The sequence below is a fragment of the Electrophorus electricus genome, chromosome 19 (genome assembly GCF_041902795.1).
Source record: "Electrophorus electricus isolate QZ-2024a chromosome 19, ASM4190279v1, whole genome shotgun sequence".
NCBI lineage: Eukaryota > Metazoa > Chordata > Actinopteri > Gymnotiformes > Gymnotidae > Electrophorus > Electrophorus electricus.
The window spans coordinates 2,955,451-2,976,610 of record NC_137515.1 but is presented as its reverse complement, the minus strand read 5'-3'; the positions used below and the strand labels follow the sequence as shown (position 1 = coordinate 2,976,610).

Below are 21,160 nucleotides of genomic sequence, written 5' to 3'. Positions count from 1 at the left end.
TGACAAGTACACAACAAAAACTCAGCTTGAGTAGGAGTTATCAAGTACATCGGTTCTTTGTTTACGTGCTATTCATCTCGCCTTTGGACTAAAATTAAACTATAAAGCTTGAACGTGAGAAATACGACTAACGTGCAGGTGGGGGAAATGCAATAGCTAACAAGTTAATGTATATGACTACGCTACTGGTAAAAAGATTTGTTTAGTCATAGATATACTTGAATATAGGTTGCAAAATACTTCAGAATGTTAAATAAGCACACCCGTTCACGCTCTTTGTGCAAGGTGCCGAATGTTTACCTGTATGGGTAGAGTGAACTACGGAGCGTCTGAAAAGATTTCCGTCAAGATTAGCGACAAAACTGTCGCATTGTGGCCCGATGAGCAACACAGAAAACGTGTGGCAGACTGTCATCCTAATCACGATGGTGCCAGACAATCGTTTTATCTTATTTTAACTATCATCTTAAATAGCAGGTTTACTAATTCATTAAATCATTTTTTAATGAACAGAATTACACTCAGTCACCTTTAAGTAGTACATTTGGTAGTCTGCATCCAAGTTTAGAAGCTTGGAAATGGACGGAATTCTTTCGGAAACCTTGCGACCTTATCTTGGCTTTCGGATCATCATTCAGGCCATCATTCAGATATAGCCCGGAGCGCCATATCTCCAACGAGCCTTTTAGCGGGAGAAAACACCGATCAGCACGTCGCCGCGTCGTGGCAGTAAAAGGGCCGATGACCCGGTCAACTCATGTCACTTAAGTATGTATCAGAATGACAGTTTAAGCTGCAGTTACAACGTGTGCACTAAAAATGCTGTCTATTACGTGAGAAACAGCCATTGCTCACGTACACGCCGGACACTTTGCAGGTGCATAAACACATTCCGTGAGCGACCTGTTGCTGTGCACAATTCGTCAGCCACCCTGTACCACTGTCATTAATGGTGAGTTTCTCATAGCAGGGATATTATTATTATGCACTGGAAAATATTGCTACTGCAGGCCCCCACACTTGTTTTTTGTGTTTGTTTTGAGTAAGTGAGGCAGGTATAATTCTTAAAGCATTTTAAAATGTTTATTATTTATCATTCACATGATAAATGTAAATTTTATTTATTTTATTTTTTTTAAAAATCCTGTTGCTAAGCAAACAGTGTTGGGTTTTGTGCTCTTAGCAGCTTGCAAACAACGCTAAGAAAAATTTCAGTCAAACAAGATATTCAACATTATTTAAGAACCGATGAGACGTCTTACAGAAAAAGCACCACAAGACTGGAAGATAAATACACTGTAAACTCCTATACGAAATTTCACAACATGCAACAGATTTCAAAGGCACGAACAATAAGGTTTTAAGGTTCATCTACCTATTATTTCAGCACAATTATAATCTTTCTAAAAATGCAATTAATGGAAAAAGCAAGCCACGAAACATGTGTAAACTAGTTTAAAGAACATGGATTGAAAGAGGAAAAAGGCGACAGTTACATATAAAAACGATTGAAAAGACAGACATATCAGCTGACATCATAACTAAAATCGTTGAAATAAATTACATTAAACCAAAACCACACCTGCTGGGACCATAAACATGGATGAGCAGCCAGGTCGGTCGATCTGGTCAGGAGTAGTGAGACTCCACAAGCAATAATACTGTGACGCCCTAGAACTATCAACACTAAAGTGCTTTTTCACCTGTCAAGGAAATATGTCGAGTGACACTCTGGTTTGAAAGCTCCAAATCTGGATCAAGTCAAGTCACTTTTCATGAAATGCCAAACAGTTCTCTTAGCCATCTCAGTCATCGTGTGACAGTCGTAAAGTGACACTATCAACGATTCTGAAAATACTGACTGACCACAGAAAACGTAATATTAGGTTTAAGATTTTCACTTTGTATTAGTTTTGAAACAAACATTTCAAATCAGTGTTCAGAATTTTTTTTTTTTTTTTTGTATTGAGCTTAAACATACTACAAATTCATAACTATCTAAAATGGACTAAATAATAATTGCCACTTTTCCCTTTAAGAAGTCCGTTTTCCCTTTAGGAAGTCCGTTTTCTTCCAATCATGTTCTTGGCTGTGAAAGCCAGACCACCTCAGCCAGACCACTCCACAGGAAGTGAACAACAAAGTTGAACGCCAGCTCAACCACTGCTGTTGATTCCATTCATGTTTGTTTAAATGCACCCATAACCCCCCTAGAACACTACACACACGGGGTTTTCCCGCTGATTGCTGATCTGATTTTTTTTGTTGATTCCCCCGAATGTTTCACACTCACTAGCTTAAGTGTTTAGTGATGACTTCAGCGGTGAAGTCAAAACAGATGGCATGACCTCCCAGACAGGGAAAAACACTAAAGCACAGAATGTGTCACATGGGGCGGGAGGTTGTGTGTGTAGACCTCTAGTTTAAGCTCTGCTTACTCCAAAATGCATTCCAGATGCATCCAACCTTTCACTTTGCTGCCACAATTCTGGTTCTGGCATAATACAATCCTTCCCTCCCTTCAAAGTGGGCCCGGGGACCGCCCTGGAGGGCGGTTCAGTCGAAACGGGCCAGGACCACCAGGGCGGCGCCCCTCACACCAGCGTGATCTCCACTGCTTCCCTTTTTTGCACTTGGCCCTGAGCCTGTTGTTTGGGAGGGGGAGGCGCAGCGCGCACCTGTGGATGCAAAAGTTTTTTAAAAAACTATTTTTTTAAAATCACACAATCATGAGGCTACATGCAACAGTACAGAAAGGGGTTCAGAGGTTTCCGTGCGGTTTTAAGAGCACGGGCCTGTTCTGAGGTTCTTACAGGCCTGAGTGTTCCCGGTCCTCCATCTGCAGGGTACCTGGGTGGTGGGGTGGAGTTGAGGGAATGACCTGTGGGCAAGAAGAGAATGATCACAACGCCAAGGAGCAGATGTTTCTCCACTTATACCAATGCACTTGTACAATGCGTTATGCTAATCCATGTGCTGCAGATAGTTTACTAAAGAAGTTCCTTTAAATACACCTACTGACAAACAGAATTGTTGGGGCATGCGGGTCTTACCGTGGCCGGTTTTCGGTGGTCCTGGGGCTGGCCTGTGGAAGCCATTTAGGGAGTGCGGGCTCGGGAGAGGGGAGGCCGAGGCGCCAGCCGGGCCGGAGGGCAGCGTGGGCGTCGGCAGCGGAGGCGGGGCTGCGCTGGAGGCGGGGCTGCTACAGGCTGACGCCTGCAACTGGGTCATAGAAAGAGGGCGGGGCGAGCAGCCCTGAGAACACGCACATCGGACATACGGCGTTAAGTCTGGGGCTGCTAGTCCCATAAGTACAGAGTAGCCATTTGAGACTGCAAAGGTTTGTGTTACTTTGGCTCCGTACGTCAGCTCATGAGATTTAAAAAAAACCTTTTTTTAAAAAAAATAGTTTTTCTTCTCGTACGTACGCTTAAATAAAAATATTTAGAACTTGTTTATAAAGCCTTTGTAATTGATGATTGCCAGAAATCTGTGACGTATAAACATCTGCACACACTTTGGCCATTTTCCCTGGACTACCACATGTGTAGTGCTGTCATTTTCAGTTGCATCTTGAGGTAAGCACACTGAGGTCAAGCAGGTGTGTTTGAACGTAGCCTTAAACACATCTGTGTCTTTTTAAGTTAGTCTTACACACCTTTGTGCCTGCAACTTGGATCTTGGTCTAGATTTGACCAACTGTGTTCCTTAACCTCATGGCTACTTTCGTTACTCGATACCGTGGCGCTTCACGATCTGCTGGGTTTTTCTCTTCCCCTCGTCTAATTGCTACTGCTAAACTACCTTTGGTGCTGGCGACAAAAGAATTTTAAAAATTACAGTGTGCTTGCCACAAAAGTAAACCCCTGCAGAGGTCCTCAGCAGAAAGCCTTCACCACTTAGGCAACCGCTGTGAACCTGTAGGACCTGCGAGTCACGAAAACGTCGAGCCATGAAATGGAATGAAGGCGTCAGGTTGTGCATTTCACGGCAAACCTCTTTAATGCTAACAAAACGTGATCCAAGCCAGCACGCCGTACACTCCGCGAACGGTCATACTGTGTAGGGCTCTGCACGGACCTGGGTTTCCGTGCCTCTGTGCGGGGGAGTCTCGTCGCCGTTGGCTGCCGCCAGGTCTTCCACCAGCACGGCAGGGAAGACCCCCATGCTGCCGTTGAGCTCGCCCTCCCAGAAACCGTCGTCCTCCTGGTTGTCTTTGTTCAGTATGCGGATGATGGCACCCTCCGGGAAGGAGAGCTCATCCTCCGTCTGGGCTTCGTAGTCGTACAGCGCCTTCGCAAAGCTCACTGCGCATGGGTCAGAAAGGACGCTTAGTGCCGTGTCGAGTTCAATCGCAATGAACAGGATTAATTACGTTAAACGCAAAAAGTGGGCAGCGAGAGAAATGTTTTTAAGATCCTGCATTACCACTTGTAATCAGCAGGAGGAAGAAGACTTTTTAATAAACTTCTTTGAATGTCAGAACACGTAGAATCCATCTTAGTGTCTTTTAATCTGTTTACTTTATGTAGGGTGAGTTCGGCTTGCACGTCCTTCTACAAGGTGTGGGTTGTGTGGAAGGTCTCGGAGCCCTGGCTTCCTTTGAGATTTCGATGTACCATCTACAATATATGAGCTGTCCGATGGTGAACGGATATGACGTGCTATATCTGATATATCGGTCGTTTTGAATGATCCGCTTTCCTGTAAGGTCATCTGAGGATCTGAGATGACATGAACGAGTGCGCGGTTTGCGTTGGATTCCAATTTTGCCTCTCTGATGTTCCCTCACGCTCCGTTTGCTGCGCGTGTGAGGCGCCGGCGGCCGCTCACCTCCGTCATCTCCGCTGGGGCGGGTCCGTGCGTGCTCGGAGGCCGGCTCTGGCTCCTGCTCCGCAGAGTTGCTGGAGGAGCGCGAGCGCGCGTCCAGGGCTGCCAGCGACTGCAACATGCTCAGCAGGCTGTTGGAGGACGGCAGCTGCAGGTACTTCTCCGGAACGTAGCCCACCTGACCCGCTCCGTTCCTGGCCTGGAGATGGACGCCAACACGGAGCTCAGCGCCGCCACGGAGCCCGGTGGCATGCCGGGGCCACGCTGACGTGACAAACGGTGACGCATCCTACCTTAACCCAGTCCTCCATATCGCCATCGTCTATAACCTCCAGCACTTCCTGTTCCTCGATGCTTAGCTCATCTGGCTGTGACGCCTGTTAAACACAGAAGCAGATGTGTACGCAACGCATGAAACGTGTACGCTACGGAGAGACAGGCATACGTATGGGAAAGAATTGTGCCGTGAGGTTTTCTGCGTTCCGACTGTGTAGATGTTAAGGACCTGGTATGAGTAGAGCACTTTGCAGGTGAGGGGGTAGTTCCTCAGCGTGCTACAGGGGCTGGAACTGCTGTCATCTTGTGTTTCTGCATCCTCTGTCTCCTCGTCATCCTCCCTGTCCAAATCCGCTGTGCTCTAGAAGTCAACGCATGTTCAGAAACACCGCCAGTGACCGCATCCCGGAGTCTGAAAAGAGGCAGTGTGTGTGTGTGTGTGTGTGTCTGTGTGTGGGACGTTTGCGACATACGCAGAGCGAGGCATCGTGGGGGGTCAGCGTGGCCCACCTCTCGTTCTCCAGCTCCTCCATCACCTGGTTCATTGCGCTCTTCAGCCAGGTGTCCACGGCAACGCCGACATCCCGGAGCAGGTTGAGACGGGCCTCCGCCTTCAGCTTCACCGTCTGCGGTGAGAGTTGCACACAGATGCGGTCAGACGCGCCGCTCAGCATGAACAGCCGAACAGCAAAACCCTTTCCCTCTACACTTCTCAAACACGTCCCATGCTAGGCCGTCAAGGTCTTGTCTGATCAATTCAGGATTTATGCTGATCCAGGTTCATTGCAGCGATTCTCAGTGTATGTAGAGTTCTTGCCATTTGCTGCATTTGTTTTCTAATGTTCACATCACATTGTTCACATGAGTTTATACGCTGTGTTTATACACGTTTATACGTGTAAATGTAGGGAAGTCTGCGCAGTGTGTAGCGCATTCCTAGCGCTAAAACTGAGAATCACTGTAAGCCAGTCTGTTTATTAATAAACAAAATAGAATGAAAAACATGGAAATCTGTATCACTGGCCAGAAGGGGGCACCTGACGCCTACTGCCACAGGGTTTTGATTAACGCGAGAGCACCACCAAGCGGTGACCAAACGCAAACTCACGCCCGAGCCCGGCTGAACACACACGCTTTACCTCAGCCTTCCGGATGCTCTCTCTGGACTCCTCCACCTTCAGATCCAGCTCACCAGAGTTCTGCTCCTGCTGCAGCGACCCCTCACACTCCGACAGTGTCTACGAGTGCACAGGTGCGCGACATGGTTAACACCTCCCTGCTCCCAGGTTCCTCCTCCTCCTCCTCGTACGCTCTCCTGCCAGATGCGGTGGCGTCCCTTACCCGCTGGTGGTGCATGATGTTCTTGTGCTCTCTGGCCACGCGCGTGGCCCACCTCCTCGCCTCCTTGTTCAGACTGTGCTCCTCCGCCGTGCCGGTCTCCTTCTGAAGCTGGGACACCTACCAAAGGAGAAGAACACCGTTGGACTCAAGGTCATTTATCCCAATAATGTCTCAGCCGTGGTTTCCCCGGCACGAGTTAAGATTCGTCCATTCGTGTTATTAAAATTAAAATAGTTACAATAGATTAAAATTGTTTCAAACACTTTTACACTGCTAAAACATTACATCAAAATTGCTGGTAATCACAGATACATTGAGAAGACGTAGACAAGCACTTTTCCACCAGAGCTTTTTCAATGTAATTAAATGTCAGTGAGTTATATTTCAGGTCATTTTACAGCATTTATCTGACACTTTTATCCAAAGCAACTTACAATTATGGCTGAGTACAACTTGAGTAATTGAGGGTTAAGGGTCTTGTTCAGGGGCCCAACAGTGGCAACATGGCTTGAACTGACAACCTTCTGTTTACTAGTCAAGCACCTTAAACACTGAGCTCACACTGCCGTAAAACAGTTCTGTTACAGCAGAACGAGGGAAATGAGATCATGGTATCCGTAGTTTCTGTTCCAACTCTGGGTACAATGTCCCTTTAAACCAGGTCAATAAAACAGTGTCCTGTTGTCCTGTGAAGGTGTGTCCCTCATTGAAAACAGTAGAGGCACAAGCTACACAGGAGATGTGAGGTGATAATGGGCTGACCATTACCTCAGAATAAAACCGTCTTCAGAGTTCAGTTTTTAACTCTTATTATTCACTTAGACAAGTCAAAGCCCACGGCCAAATTAAAGATGGATCTAGAAATAAGACGAATGCGGTTGAGAATGTGGAGAAGTGGACGCGCATTGGAGCATCCTTGTGGACAGACGTCTAAATATTGACCGACCGGATGGACTTTAGTGAGGCAACGTGACGGAGAAAGGAACCATTGACATGCGTGGGTTTATTTTTGGGGGGGGTGTGGTTCAGAACAGACTCGGCCCTGTGGACTAGAAATTTAATGTAGCAGCTGTTTTTTTTTGTTGTTTTTTTTTCAGGAAATGTTTGCAAGTCTTGCAATCAGTGTAAGACGGACCATGCATAAAAGGCAACATGCTTCACGGTTTGAATGATAATTAAGTAATTAAGTATGTCATATTTAAAGATAAAAGTGTCATTTTTAAAACTAAGTATTTTTAAAAAGGTAAAACAGACAACCAGTCAGAGAGATTTTTTTTCCAGCACCCCACCCCCATATGTTTGCTATTCTTTGACCACGGTTCTTGAAGCAACCGATTTGACAAAACTCACTGCATTTGCGAAACAAATAAATGACTTATAAGGTCACAATACGTCTTGAACAAATCCCGGCCTTTTCTTTCAGACAGCTACAGCTCCGCTGTCAGAACGCTACGCCACGGATCGTTTAGAGGCGGCGGGATCGGCTCCGGCCAAGGTGCGGCTGGCATGCATAATCTGAAAGAGCCGAGGAGTTGATGGGGAGGTGCTGCTTAGTCACAGCCTCAGCCGTTATGTAGGCAGAGTGACGGGGGTGGGGTGGGCAGGGCTAGTGAGTGCCCACTCCATCCGCCGCCCCCCCTCACAAAGCCGTCCTTTCAGCGGCCGGCCTCCTTCCCTGCCGCCTCGCCCCTCTCCGCTCAGAGCCGCACTTTTCCGGACTCTTCCGTCTCTGCGTTGCGTCGCCGATGTTTTGGTTGGGAACAGGGTGCTGCTTGTTCGATTCCAAGACGGAAAGAATGGGGTGGAAAAAAAAAAAAAAAAAAAAAAAAGCCCAACAAAAACAAAAAGGGGCTTGACGGCTCAAACAAGTTGTCCAGTGTACGGCGGTCCCGGGGACCGCGTGGAGGACTGGGCCTCAGTGAAGGAGCGCAGAGGTGGGGGAGACTGCTGAGAGAGCCAGGGTTATGCCCTCACCATCAACCCTCACTGCCATCGGACAATCAACTGGGATTACGAATCAAGATTATCCCATCAGACTACCAACCCACCGGCCACTCGGAAGGATCACATTGGAAGGAATAAGACCTTTTTCTTAGGTATAAGGGAATTCTGACTTTTCAGAATAATTTAAAGCGATAGTCAAGACCATTATTCCAGCTCTGTCTGTTGGGCTGTTATGTGTGTGTGATAAGACTGACACCAACCCCTACTCCCCCCAGGAAACTCAACACCATCTCGTTTCAACCTCACCTTGTTTTTTCCACAAAGGCAGAGACACGGTCAGTGGAGACTCGGTCTGAGTCAACGGTCAGCCTTTAGTCCCAGTCTACCTACGTCACTGAGATCGGGGGATGGTCCGTGTGCTCCGCTCACGCCCTCTGTGAGGTGCGAGCCGTCTTTACTAGGGGTTGAAGGAGAGGGACTCACTGGGTCATTGTCACAGGGCTGGAACTGGAACAGCTGTGCTTGCTGAAACACAGGATTCTCTTGAATAAAAAGCTCCTGGTGAAAGTCCTGCATCACCTAGACGACACACACACACACACACACACATAAAACCCGATGCTGTCTTTGTAATATTTTGGAATATTCATCACTGGGGTCTTCATCTTATAACTCCACAAAACCGGCACAGCAATAAATACTGTGGATCATCTCTGATCAGGCCCACCTAGGCTTTGTGTGTAAAAGAATGTGTGTGTGTATGTGTGTTTTGAAATCTGAGCCTGTGTGAACACTAGACACACTAGATCTAGGATACAGTTACACTGAGGCGAATGGAAACAAACTCGATAAGTCGTCATGTTACAAAGATGCAAGACTGGCTCCCAGTCAGATAACCCACAGTAACATCAAGTATCCCACTTCAGCATAAATAGTCAAATAACAGTTTGGCTTCTTAGTGAGCATGAAATAACATTTTAAACCTGGTAGTTACATGCAGTCATATTTGCAGTATCATACCTGAACCGCTGCTGTGATTTTCAGTGTAAACACAGACTTTTCATCTACCAGTTATGAAAGCCGTAGGTATGAAGGTTCAGCAGGGCCTTGTGACCCTCTACGTGATTAGAAGTGGTTTAAAATGACAAAGGTCATCGACTCCTGCTTCAGTGGTAGCTGTAGGCCTAATCGTGGTGTAACATAGTTCCAGCCTCTCCAACGTGAAGTACCCATCACCAAACCCAACACTCCACAGCCTTGCTTCAGTTTCTGTACAAGATAATGTAACCATCTGTTGGCCCGGTTGGGCGAGCGTGTTCACCGGGACTCGATCTGACTGCTCTTTATTTCCAGATCAAATTCGCAGCAGCACCTGTGAGGCCACTGCACCGTAAAAGCTCGTCGGTGTGATTTTACAAGGCCCGTGCGGTACGCGTGCACGCACGCACGCACGTGTGTGGTGGGTGTGCGTGCATGCGTCTTCCACTCACTCCGGTGGACTTCTCCAGCAAGAAGTTGAAGGTGTCCTGTACGGTATGTGCCGCCTCCAGCTCCGCTTGACACAGTGACACCAGATATCCCTTCATGTGATCGTACACACTGCCATCCAGGACCTGGGGAGGGAATCGGCAGCCAGGGACAACAACTGAGTCAGCACTGGCCCCCCTACCCCTAGACCAATCACTTTCTGTTCCATCTCCAAATCTAAAGATACAACACCGTTGCCGTGCGTGTACCTCCCTCTCGCATCGCCTGCCGCTGTTCCTGCAGTGTTCGTGCATGCCGGCGCTCTGCGCGCCGGCCATGCCGCTTTCTGGGCTCAGTGTGACCCTACCTGGTCAGTGTGGGAGAGAGGAGGAGCCAGGGGTCACCTTAATGCAGCAGAGCAGGTCGTTGTCGTAGTAACGGCCCTGGTGGGCGTTGGCGGCCGCCAGGGTGAGGAGGTACTCGTTCCTGGCGTGCGTGGCTTTGGAGTTGCACTCGTTCCGCTTGGCCTTCAGCTGGAAAGGGTCACACACGGTCATGTCGCCATTCGTGCTCAACTGAACCGAAAACACATCGGAAGTGTGAACGTGCGAGTGGGTTTTATCGTCATTCCTGCACTCACCTTTACACTTGCTCTTTTCAAGCTGGAGCGGGACTGAAACAGACTGAGTTTTGACCTTGGGACAAATGGAGTTTTAGAAGTAACACAAAGAGCGTTAAACTGAAGACACACAGTGCTCTGGCAAACCATGGCAAACCTCTTTATTTTATTATGACTGTAGAATGTAAGAACACGGTGCTCCTCCCCCCACCACGCCAATCCCACACTTTCCTCTTCAGGCATGACTTCCTCCATTTTTGACAGAACAATAACAGTGCCCTATAGTCCCCTCACAGCCTTTTCTCAAATGACATGTATTAGGCCCGTGGGGAAGAGTGTCACTTGTTTGACAAATTCTGCACTCTGGTTTTAAAGTCGTCTAACTGCGGGCAGGCTAAAATATGATCCATGTCTAAGGCTTAAGGGAGGCCTTCCCATGCTGGAGTTCAACAGCAGAGAAGTGGAACAGTTCTGGGAACAACTGAATTAGGAATTTCTGAACATCCGTGAAATCCTGTAGAATAGAAATTGACACTCACATCATGCCCGTTTCGTAATGAGCAAAGAAAATATCCAATCAGAATCACTTAAATTGTGAAGGTGTTTGTGTTCTTGACAGCAACATGGTAAATTGGAAATTGCATCCATTTTCGTGTTCTGTGCGTTCATCCATACCAAAACAGCATTTTCCACTCCAAAGTGAGTAATTCTGAAAACACAGCTTTGGTGTTGTAGTGCGGATAAGAGAAAATATCGCTCTTAGAAAACACTGACGTAAGGTTGTCATGTGACCTCCACCGTTCCAAAGTGGCAGAACCCGTTGTCAGGCTGCTTACAGCAGTAGGTATTGTAATTTCATGTTTGCTGGACTGTTTTCATGCTGCAATGTGGTGTGCAAGATTGATTGCTTTGTATTCACTTCCCCACTTCAACTGGTATCAGTAGACGACAGCAAAGTACCACTGCAGAAATGATACAGGAGTCAAAGGTCATTGTACACACAGGCACATGCTTACTATCCACTGTTTTATGGGGAACCTCTGGAAAATGAACATTTGCACCGTCGTTATTGACAGTTTTCACTAGCTTGTTAGGAGCGAGATGGTATGCTGGGGTCAGAGGTCGTTCACCTGCCCTTGGAAGGCAACAGGGCTGAGCTCATATCAGGGTAGAATGAGTGGGTGTGGCAAACATACTTGGCCTCCATGTCTGCTTTCTCCCTTACAGCCTGGGCCATCTGCTCTGTCTCCTGGTACTGTTTCCTGGACTTGGTCAGGTCCTTGACTGTGTCTTGCAGCTCTGCCTGGATACGTGTCAGCTGTTCAATACACTACAAGAAGGCGGGAAGCACCGTTAAGGACACACAGGCAGATTAAAAGGACGCAGAGCCGGAGGTACGGCGGAACATTTCGAAATCCTTTACGACCCTGTGAGTGATACCATCCTGACGGATAAAGGTGAACGACAACAGAAGGACAACGGGCTTCTGGTCACGTCCGTCAACGGGCGTGCGTACCTTCTTCAGCTGCTGCTCTTTATGGGTGCGGAACGTTTTGATTGGCTCAGACACCTGGCTTTTGTAGCTGTCAGAGCCACTGATTCGCGACTGCGTCACTTTCACAACGCCCTCCAGGTACGCCCTCCATACTGTGCAAACGTTCCTGAACACACACACGAACACACACACACACACAGCTTCCAGTGATCTGTTGGTGATAAGAAGCCCAATACCTGCCAGACTCTGGTGGGCTGTGTTGTTACCTGTATTCTTTCTGCTCTTCTGACTGAATTCCAGGCCACTCCCTCTTTAAGTACTGGGAGGCCAGTTTCTGGAGCGCCTGTGAAACACAAGTCACAGCTTAAACCTTCCTTGGTTCACTAATTCATAATTCAAGATTTAAAAAAATAAAGGAGGATTTGATGCGAAACCAAAACCGTATTTGCGCGCAAGCGTACAAGGACGCCTGTGCTAAAGGGCGGCTCTCTCGCCCGCCTCCCGTACCCCGGACGACGGTAAACGTTCTGGGGCAAGAGTGGCGAAGCAGGGTGAACAGCAGAAAGGAAACGATAACACATCCGCAGCAGAAATGTTTAAGATTTACTCTTTGTGGTCGGCGAACTGTGCGAAGATCCAGCCAAGGCAGAAGTCACAGAGGACCTCGAGTGTGTGTATGCGTGTATAAAGGCTCTGCGCGCCAGCGTCCACAGCAGAAACGAGCATCACGTTCAGTGGTTTGTAAAGACGTTCACAACCAACCCAGCAATTTCAAAACGTTTGCACATTGGCAATAAAAATACGGTGGTTTTGTATTTGTAAATACAGCATCATACAGAATTTTTGGAGGGGATGACTTTGGAGATATAAGATGATAGTTTCTGATAACTGCAATTACGGCATCCGTCATACATATTTACAGAAGCGTGTTCTCCTACTGTCTGGAGTCATATCTTCATAGCATGTATGGAGGGGAAATAGCTGCCTTCCTGTTTACATAACACCCCTGTGCTAAACACTCTTATCAGTGGACCTGGTGGAGACAGTCGTCCTCAGACCAGCCGCATCTCCACCGCTGCCTGTCTCTCCTCTACCTGTCTCACGATCGATATCGGCAGCCACTGTGGGGGTGAGCTCAGCCTGGGGCTCAGCCTGCAGGCCCCCAGGGGCCAAGAAGCTGGAGCCCTCGTCCACTTCCAGACCCTGAAGGGGCACGAGGTTCCAAGCCAGGCTCAGAGACCACAAGCCGGCATTGTGGGGGCCAGCCAGGAGCCTGTGCCAGCACACACACACACACACACACACACACACACACACACACACACACACACACACACACAGAGCCCACCCCACGCCTGCCTCCTCTCAATAGCTCACAGGAGGAGAGAGAGATGAGATGAGAGGTGCTCCTCTCCTCCCAAGCCATTGAGGACAGCCAGGCCCAGTGCAGGTGCTGCGTCCGGAGGGAGCCTCATCCGGACACGGAAACACTGGGCTCTCTGATGGATGTGCATGCCCAGCTGCCTCGCTGCACCACCTGGACGCCGAATCGGAAAAGCGGAGCCTGTCGGGACACGTGCCACGCATCATAAACCCCCCCGGAGGGTTTGATTACTCAGCACGTCAGGTCAGCAGCCAAGGTCAAAACAGCCCAAGCAAACCGTGCAGTCGGACTGCATTGTTTTCGTAACACATAAATTAGTCAATTAATAAATATTTAAATATAAAAGTTCTGAAAGGGGAAATACAGAATGTAATGATATGTGCGATTACACCATATCACTCGGCATGATAGAACAGAGCCTCAGGATCTTATCAACACAGTTCTAATGAGAGAAGCCATGAAACACACAGACAATAAAACAGTTCAGCACCTGTACCTGTGTAAAGGTCAGGAGTGAAGAAAAAAGTCTGGAACAGCAAATACACGGCATGTGTGCGCGCGTGTGTGTGAGAAACAGAGAGAAATCACTTGTTCTAATTTTATCTGAAAACTGAGTGGGCTTCCTGCTTGCAAACTAAAATGCAAAATACACTCAGAGTTACAGAGTTGACCCAGCAATGGCACAAAACCTCAGCGACAGCTCTGTGCTTGTGCTCAACACCCACAAACACATCGCTACAGTGTGACCGTTTGGGTGGGCAACCCAAAGATGGTCCAATCAGCAGCAGCCCTGTGGTGAGAAACTGAACAGTGACGCATGTGTGGGGCGGAGGGTGCATCTTAAGAGGGTGGCTAACCAACTGTGCCTGGTGTAAGGTGGGTTATAGACTGTGCACCTAATGAAGTGGTCAGTGAGTGTAGGCACAAGGTAGGTAATTCCAATAAAACAGGTGGTGAGTGCACTATTGAACAAATTACCTACAGACTCCAGTGTCTGATCCTAAGTCATATATACTAAAAAGCAGGGGGACATTAGCTGCCTACATTATCCAGGCCCAGGCACACGTAATGGAAGTTTCTCTGCCATTTCTCGGCTCATTCACAACGACATTACGGTTACAATAACATTTTTTTGTTCTTGCTGCTAAATGGCGGCTTTCTGTTCAATAACCCCGCTTCCTAGTGAGGACTCACGCAAGGACTCTCCTATACGCACATGTAGGAGAACGTCTTACTGAGAGTATGTGGACAAGCAGAGACAAACACAAGGCAGACACAGAGGCAGACTAGAGGTAGACCTGGAGGCAGTCTTGAGGTAGACCTATAGGCAGACACAGAGGCAGACTAGAAGTAGACCTAGCTTCAGACCCAGATAGAGTCTAGACAGGTGTTATTCAGGACAAAGCTGGATATGTTGGCTGTTCAACATGTGCAACCACTGCATGCCTACCAATCCTAATCTAAAGCTTTACCAACCACTGCATGCCTACCAATCCTAATCTAAAGCTTTACCAACCACTGCATGCCTACCAATCCTAATCTAAAGCTTTACCAACCACTGCATGCCTACCAATCCTAATCTAAAGCTTTACCAACCACTGCATGCCTACCAATCCTAATCTAAATCTTTACCAACCACTGCATGCCTACCAATCCTAATCTAAATCTTTACCAACCACTGCATGCCTACCAATCCTAATCTAAAACTTTACCAACCACTGCATGCCTACCAATCCTAATCTAAAACTTTACCAACCACTGCATGCCTACCAATCCTAATCTAAATCTTTACCAACCACTGCATGCCTACCAATCCTAATCTAAATCTTTACCAACCACTGCATGCCTACCAATCCTAATCTAAATCTTTACCAACCACTGCATGCCTACCAATCCTAATCTAAAGCTTTACCAACCACTGCATGCCTACCAATCCTAATCTAAAACTTTACCAACCACTGCATACCTACCAATCCTAATCTAAAGCTTTACCAACCACTGCATGCCTACCAATCCTAATCTAAAGCTTTACCAAAGAGCAGCCATTCATCACCCCTTCTACCTCCAGTCCTTCCACATCTGCCATTGGCTGGCTCACTGACTGTGTTCCCTGTCTAGCCAGGCTGTACCACTCTCCTGTTCCTTGTGTACACTGACTAGGTTACACTACACCTCTGTCCCCCGTACATGTCGTCAGCCTATATTTGCATTTTTCATTAGTGGCTTGAATTTGACCGGCAGGTATTAGCCAAATGCTTTTCATGTAGACTACAGTCTAACTGCAAATGCACGACACTGTTAATGCAACTATTCATGAATACAACATCAACCGATATACAAACATTTAAACATACACTAAATATTCAGACGCGACCCGTCCCAGGTGAAAAGGTCATTCTCGAAAGAGATTTGCTTTATGCAGAGGCCAAGTTACCTTCTGAACAGAGGATATAAAATAATAATTATTACATATGTGAGACTGGGTGCTAACCTAAAACATATTTTAACTGGTAAAAATAAACTCTTAATACAAGGCTGTTCTTCCCCTTTCAGAGGGTCTTACATATTCCAGATAAAATAGATTGCTTAAGATAGTCATTTATGCTCAGCTTTCTGAGTAGGAATTTTTTTAATTGAAATTTTTACCAATTTTGAAGTGGTGGATAACTTCTGCAAGTCTGCAAGGCAGGTCCGACACAAACTTAGCATTCGAGGTTGGCTGAGACCAATTTAGGGTTTGGCCTCCAATGGGTTTGGGGTCGGATGAGGGGGTTGGTATTGAGAAAATTAAATTGAAAATCAATGGCAAGTCAGAAAAGGGTAAAACAAAATATGGGCTACATTTAGAAAAACAGTCAACAAAGTGAAGTTCTTTCCTTAAGGGCTGTCTCAAATCTGTAAGGCTGAATCCACACCACAAACAGATAGTAAAGACTTACAATCTCACCATTGTGCTCGGGGAGGGTGCAGGGCATGTGGCCCTGAGACAGAGGAAGAATACACAACTTTACCATCAAATGAAAAATCACATACGCGCTCGAATGCGCCGGAACAGAGCGTGTGCGGAAAAAAATGTCGGCTTGTTTTGAGTCATTAAAGTACAAAAAATGGACTCAAGAAAGAGGAACAGGACCGGTACAGCTTTACGCCTGCTTTACACGTACAGCATTACACGCACAGCTTTATATGCACAGCTTTACCCCTACAGATTTAAACCTTCAGCTTTACATGTACAGATTTACACACACAGCTTTACACCTACAGATTTACACACACAGCTTTACACCTACAGATTTACACTTACAGCTTTACACGTACATATTTACACGCACAGCTTTACGTGTGCACCAATTACTAAGGTAGCAAAGGACCACATAAGGCCTTATGCCAAGACCGGAGCCGCTGCTACACTGAGCGTATAGTGAAGTAGACTACTATACTACACTGCTGTGAAATGTGACATGGTTAAAGATTGGCTTCACTTTTCTGTATGTGCCCCAAAATGATTTACATGTGTTGGGCGATGTGAACTCCGTGATTTATGAAACCAGAATGCTGACTTGACACAACCAACAACTCTGGAATTTGCCAGGGCACGCTACCTGAACGTCACTATTGTAACGGCCAATACTGTGATAATTAACATTTCATGACAAAGACACTCACGTCACAAAGAGCCATAATAAGTAGTTTAAAACGACAGTCAAAGTCAGTGGGATTTTTTTTTCTTATGTTAAACAGATTTCATAAAGGGGCTTCAAAACCAAGGTTGTCCCTTCCTTCCTTTCTATTCCCTTGGCCTGTCGCCGTTATTCCTGTAACATGACATTTTGCACATTCAGCGTTGTAGGCAGGATGACGGGGCCTTAACGGTTCTCCACTATGTGTCATGAGGCTAAAACAACAGGATTCCAAGCCTTCCTGTGACCAAGTGTTATAAGTGGGAGAATTAGAGCTGCACATTGGAGACTAAAACACTATATTCCAATTACATTGCACCACAGTATGACTGTGATGTGCTATATGATGCATTAAAACCACATTGGGGGACCACTGATGTAACATATGTGGTAAAGGCTGGTCTACGGTATTTTTGGCGAGACCATGTGAATGCCATGTTGTTTTTGTTTTTGGGGACCATGTGAATGCCATGACTCAGCAAAACCCCATGGGACTCACGAAACATTCATCTGGAACGTCTGCGCGTTCACAGCGTGCGAGAGCAAAACAATGAATTGATAGAGGGCATATCGCATCTTTCTGCAATATCAGTATGTCAAAAGCCAATATCATGAAAAAGATTCTGACCAAATATTTCACAGCCTAAGTAAGCAGAGTCAAAAAACGGGGTGTTTTTCTCTGTTTGAACCAACGTTCCTTTGTGGAACGGCACACACACGAGGCTAACGTAAACAGGCAGCAGAGACTTCCGCCATGTCCAACAAACCATCTGTCTCAGAAAGTCTAGACATACGTGCTACAACGATTACAGTCCACAGACGTCAGAAGAACAGCAAGACAACCCAACTTCAAACTCAACTCATCTCAACGGCTGCTATTCCCGGCTAACCGTGGTGAACAGAAACACAGTCAGAATGTAGCAACATAAATAAGCTGCATAACAATGAAAGACAATATAGTGTGAATCTAAAGACATGACTATTGTGGTCTTTTTTCTGTTCACCTACGCCATCACTAACCACAGCAAACGTTGACTGTCTCTTCTGACCCAGACTCATACCAACCTGTGCCAGTCTGACATCACCACATTAAGCCTTTTTTTATTTTGTGAAAAGAGTAAAGCCATTTCATCTGTGAGTACATCTGGCAGCCAGACTGGCCAAAACAAACTGGACAGATGGGGAAAAAAAAAAAAAAAAAGATGTGGCTTTTATGAGGCAGAGCAAACACTGAAACACATCGCTCTGGTATTCTTAAACAAAACAGGCTTGCGTGCACTACATCAACCTCTGCCATCTTTGAATCTGGGTTCCCATCAGCCAGTGCAATGCTACCCATCAATGGGGGAAAACATTTTATGGAACTGGCAGACGACGACAGCCACAGTCACGCCAGCAGCAGGTACACGGAATTCCCACGTCTAAAAGTTTCAGATTATTCCAGGTAAATGGACAAAGATATTTAATTTCTCAGAAATAACTATATGCAACCAGCAGATGCAGAGTACATAGAAGGGAAAAAAAGCTACAAATGATATGGAAACTAATATATTAAAGTCTCTCAGAGGCAAAGCATTGCTGACTGAGGTACAGGCTTACCTGTGCATAGTCCTTCTCTAGTACAGCTTTCTTTTGACTGTATGTCCTGCAGGTAAGACACACACACACACACACACACACACAGGGGTCTTAATTAGAACCAGATTCATCCACATTTTCACACCTTCTAACACTGCACCACAGGCTATTTTACGCTGACTTCAGCAGTGCTTTGTTTTTAAGGTAAAATCAGGCCCTGATGTGCCGTTATGTCACAGATCTGTAACTGGCTGAGATGTATTATCATTATGAGCTGACCTGCATGGAGAGCAATGAACCAGAGGATCACATCACATCACTGTGGTGCTCTGTCTATTCTGTGTATTCTACAATTACTGCTCATTGTGGAGGAAATACCAACTCCTCCGCAACTCTCTTAGAAACCTACATGAAAGCTTTACAATCCTGGATGTGAGCATGTGATTGAGTGTGTGTGTGTACAATTCGAAGGTGTTTTTCCCACTTTGAAAGGTGTTTTAGAACTTGTGTATGCTACAGATCTGACTAAAAATACATTATATATATATATATACTTAAGAAACGCCCTTTGCCAGACATCTGATGCAAATAAATGTACATAACATATACAGTATTCATGTAAAAATATTTACAGTATTAATGTAAACATTCAGGGAGAAATAATGGCAGTTCAATGAACTGATCTCCACGGCCTGTCAGGACTGACACAGTAACGGTGAAAATGACGACCAAATGGGACTATACTGATCGAAAATATATTTGCCCATAGAGCTATGAGCATGGCCAGGTTCATCGTATGTCGTGTGTGCGTTCTCCAGACATACGCGCTGGTCTTACCTCAGGTCTTCCAGAAGGTCACAGTCAAGCTGATGTTTCACGTGCAGCCTGTTTAACTGCTCTGCCTGAGCATGCTTCAGCTCCTGACTAACTTTCACCTGAAGTACAGATAAGGCACAGTCACTTAATGGGGCAATTCAAATTTAGTTCAAATGTCACTACATAAAGTGTACCTGCTTGTAAATTGATAGTTTTCATTCTAGTGCCACAATAAGACAGAACACTCCTAAAGTCATACACACCAGCTCTGGTGTTTGTATAGCAATGAAAAATAAATAGGCATTGAAAAATACCTCCTTGATTAATTAATGCAGGTAGACGTCTGTAATTACAATGTAAATTGTTCAATAAAATGTATATATGAAGAACTGGTGTTTTACATTAGTAAAATATTTGCCTGTGAAGGAATTACAGAGGAAAAGTTTGGAAAGTGATTTGTAGCTTTACCCTTGACAAATCGATAAGTACATCGACGATTTGTCACACACACACACACACACACACACACACACACACACACACACACACACACCTTTGTACCACTAAGGGGACTGTACTTCTGAAACAATACTTTTAATCTATTACGTTACAAATTATCTGTAAACAGTCATAATTCTGCAGAATGAAACTGTTACAAGCAACACGTAGCTTTCCAAAAAGATTCAGTTCCACTGTTTCCAGTGAACTAGTGTTGTTTGGGTAAGGGATCCGACTTTTCATGAACTCTCCGCCAAATTTCAAAGCGGTAAGACAAAACAAACCCCGAGTACACAGAAGCGTAAACTATTATTTTCGGGAAGCTTACCTTCCTTGGCGGAGGCTGCATGTTTACAACAGTCCCGAGAAAAGTCGGCGCAAATTCAGCCGCAAAGCCCTGCACATCTGCCCCGGTGAGCTGGCGCAGAGATCTGCAACAAGGCTGGGGAGGTGGAACTACTTGGGTATGGAGAAAAGCTTAAAGCTACCATAACAACCTCCCAAATCTTTACTTCCACTGCACACTGCTGCTGAAAAAAAAATACTGCAGCCGGAGGGCCAAGTTTGCAATGGAAATTGAGCGGGGTTTCCGGTCGTGGGGCAACTTGATGGCGACACGTCGAGGAATCGCACGGGACGCTTTGTTGGAGAACGCTGTAAAATATCGCCACCCGGTGGCCATTCCAAAAATAACCGCTTAACCGTCTATTTGAGATGGAGGGACTTTTATACTATAATTAATAGTAATATAGTATAAAGGACCTTTTAACATTAAGGGCAGTAGCTCAGTGGTTAAGGTACTTGACTTGTAATTGGAAGGTTGCTGGTTCAAGCCCCACCACTGCCAAGTTGGGTCCCTGAGCAAGACCCTTGACCCTCAATTGCTCAAGCTGTATTCAGTCATAATTATAAGTCGCTTTGGATAAAAGTGTCAGGTAAATGTAATGAATCATTAACTTAGTTTTTAGAGTCTTAAAACTTTAGACTAAGTACAAGTTTGCTGGTATAGTCTGCTGAGTTTTATAACATACCATTTAACATGGAAGACAAGCATGGAGACCATTTTCTGTCCTGACTCCAAGATGGTGGAATGAACTCTCACTTGCTGTCCAGACACCTGAGTCCCTTGCAGTCTTCAAATGCAGACTGAAAACCTGTCTGTTTGTGGAGTATTAAAATGACCACTGATCCTGCTCCTATGTTGACTGAAACTCTAGTACTTACTGTAGAGT

The 21,160-nt window shown here is 46.0% G+C and overlaps 1 protein-coding gene across 3 annotated transcripts; it reads right to left on the bottom strand.

The window, feature by feature from the left end:
- Positions 1-1,058: 1,058 nt before the first annotated feature.
- Positions 1,059-20,549, bottom strand: si:ch211-176g13.8 (F-BAR and double SH3 domains protein 2). 3 transcript variants are annotated; one of them, XM_035535548.2, is made up of 20 exons: positions 20,257-20,549; positions 19,452-19,549; positions 18,636-18,681; positions 12,239-12,315; positions 11,994-12,138; positions 11,674-11,807; positions 10,499-10,553; positions 10,263-10,391; positions 9,882-10,004; positions 8,875-8,970; positions 6,448-6,564; positions 6,246-6,344; positions 5,580-5,732; positions 5,336-5,467; positions 5,124-5,207; positions 4,834-5,029; positions 4,081-4,307; positions 3,054-3,255; positions 2,814-2,881; positions 1,059-2,678 (listed from the first exon to the last, which is right to left on the bottom strand). In XM_035535548.2, the coding sequence occupies exons 1-20, from the start codon at positions 20,275-20,277 to the stop codon at positions 2,595-2,597; spliced, it is 2,286 nt and encodes a 761-aa protein (XP_035391441.1). In that variant the 5' UTR covers positions 20,278-20,549; the 3' UTR covers positions 1,059-2,594. The 3 variants fall into 3 exon arrangements, with proteins under 3 accessions (XP_035391441.1, XP_026859340.2, XP_081558717.1); XM_027003539.3 differs by having other exon boundaries at positions 3,054-3,222; XM_081702591.1 differs by lacking the exons at positions 11,994-12,138; positions 12,239-12,315.
- Positions 20,550-21,160: the final 611 nt, after the last annotated feature.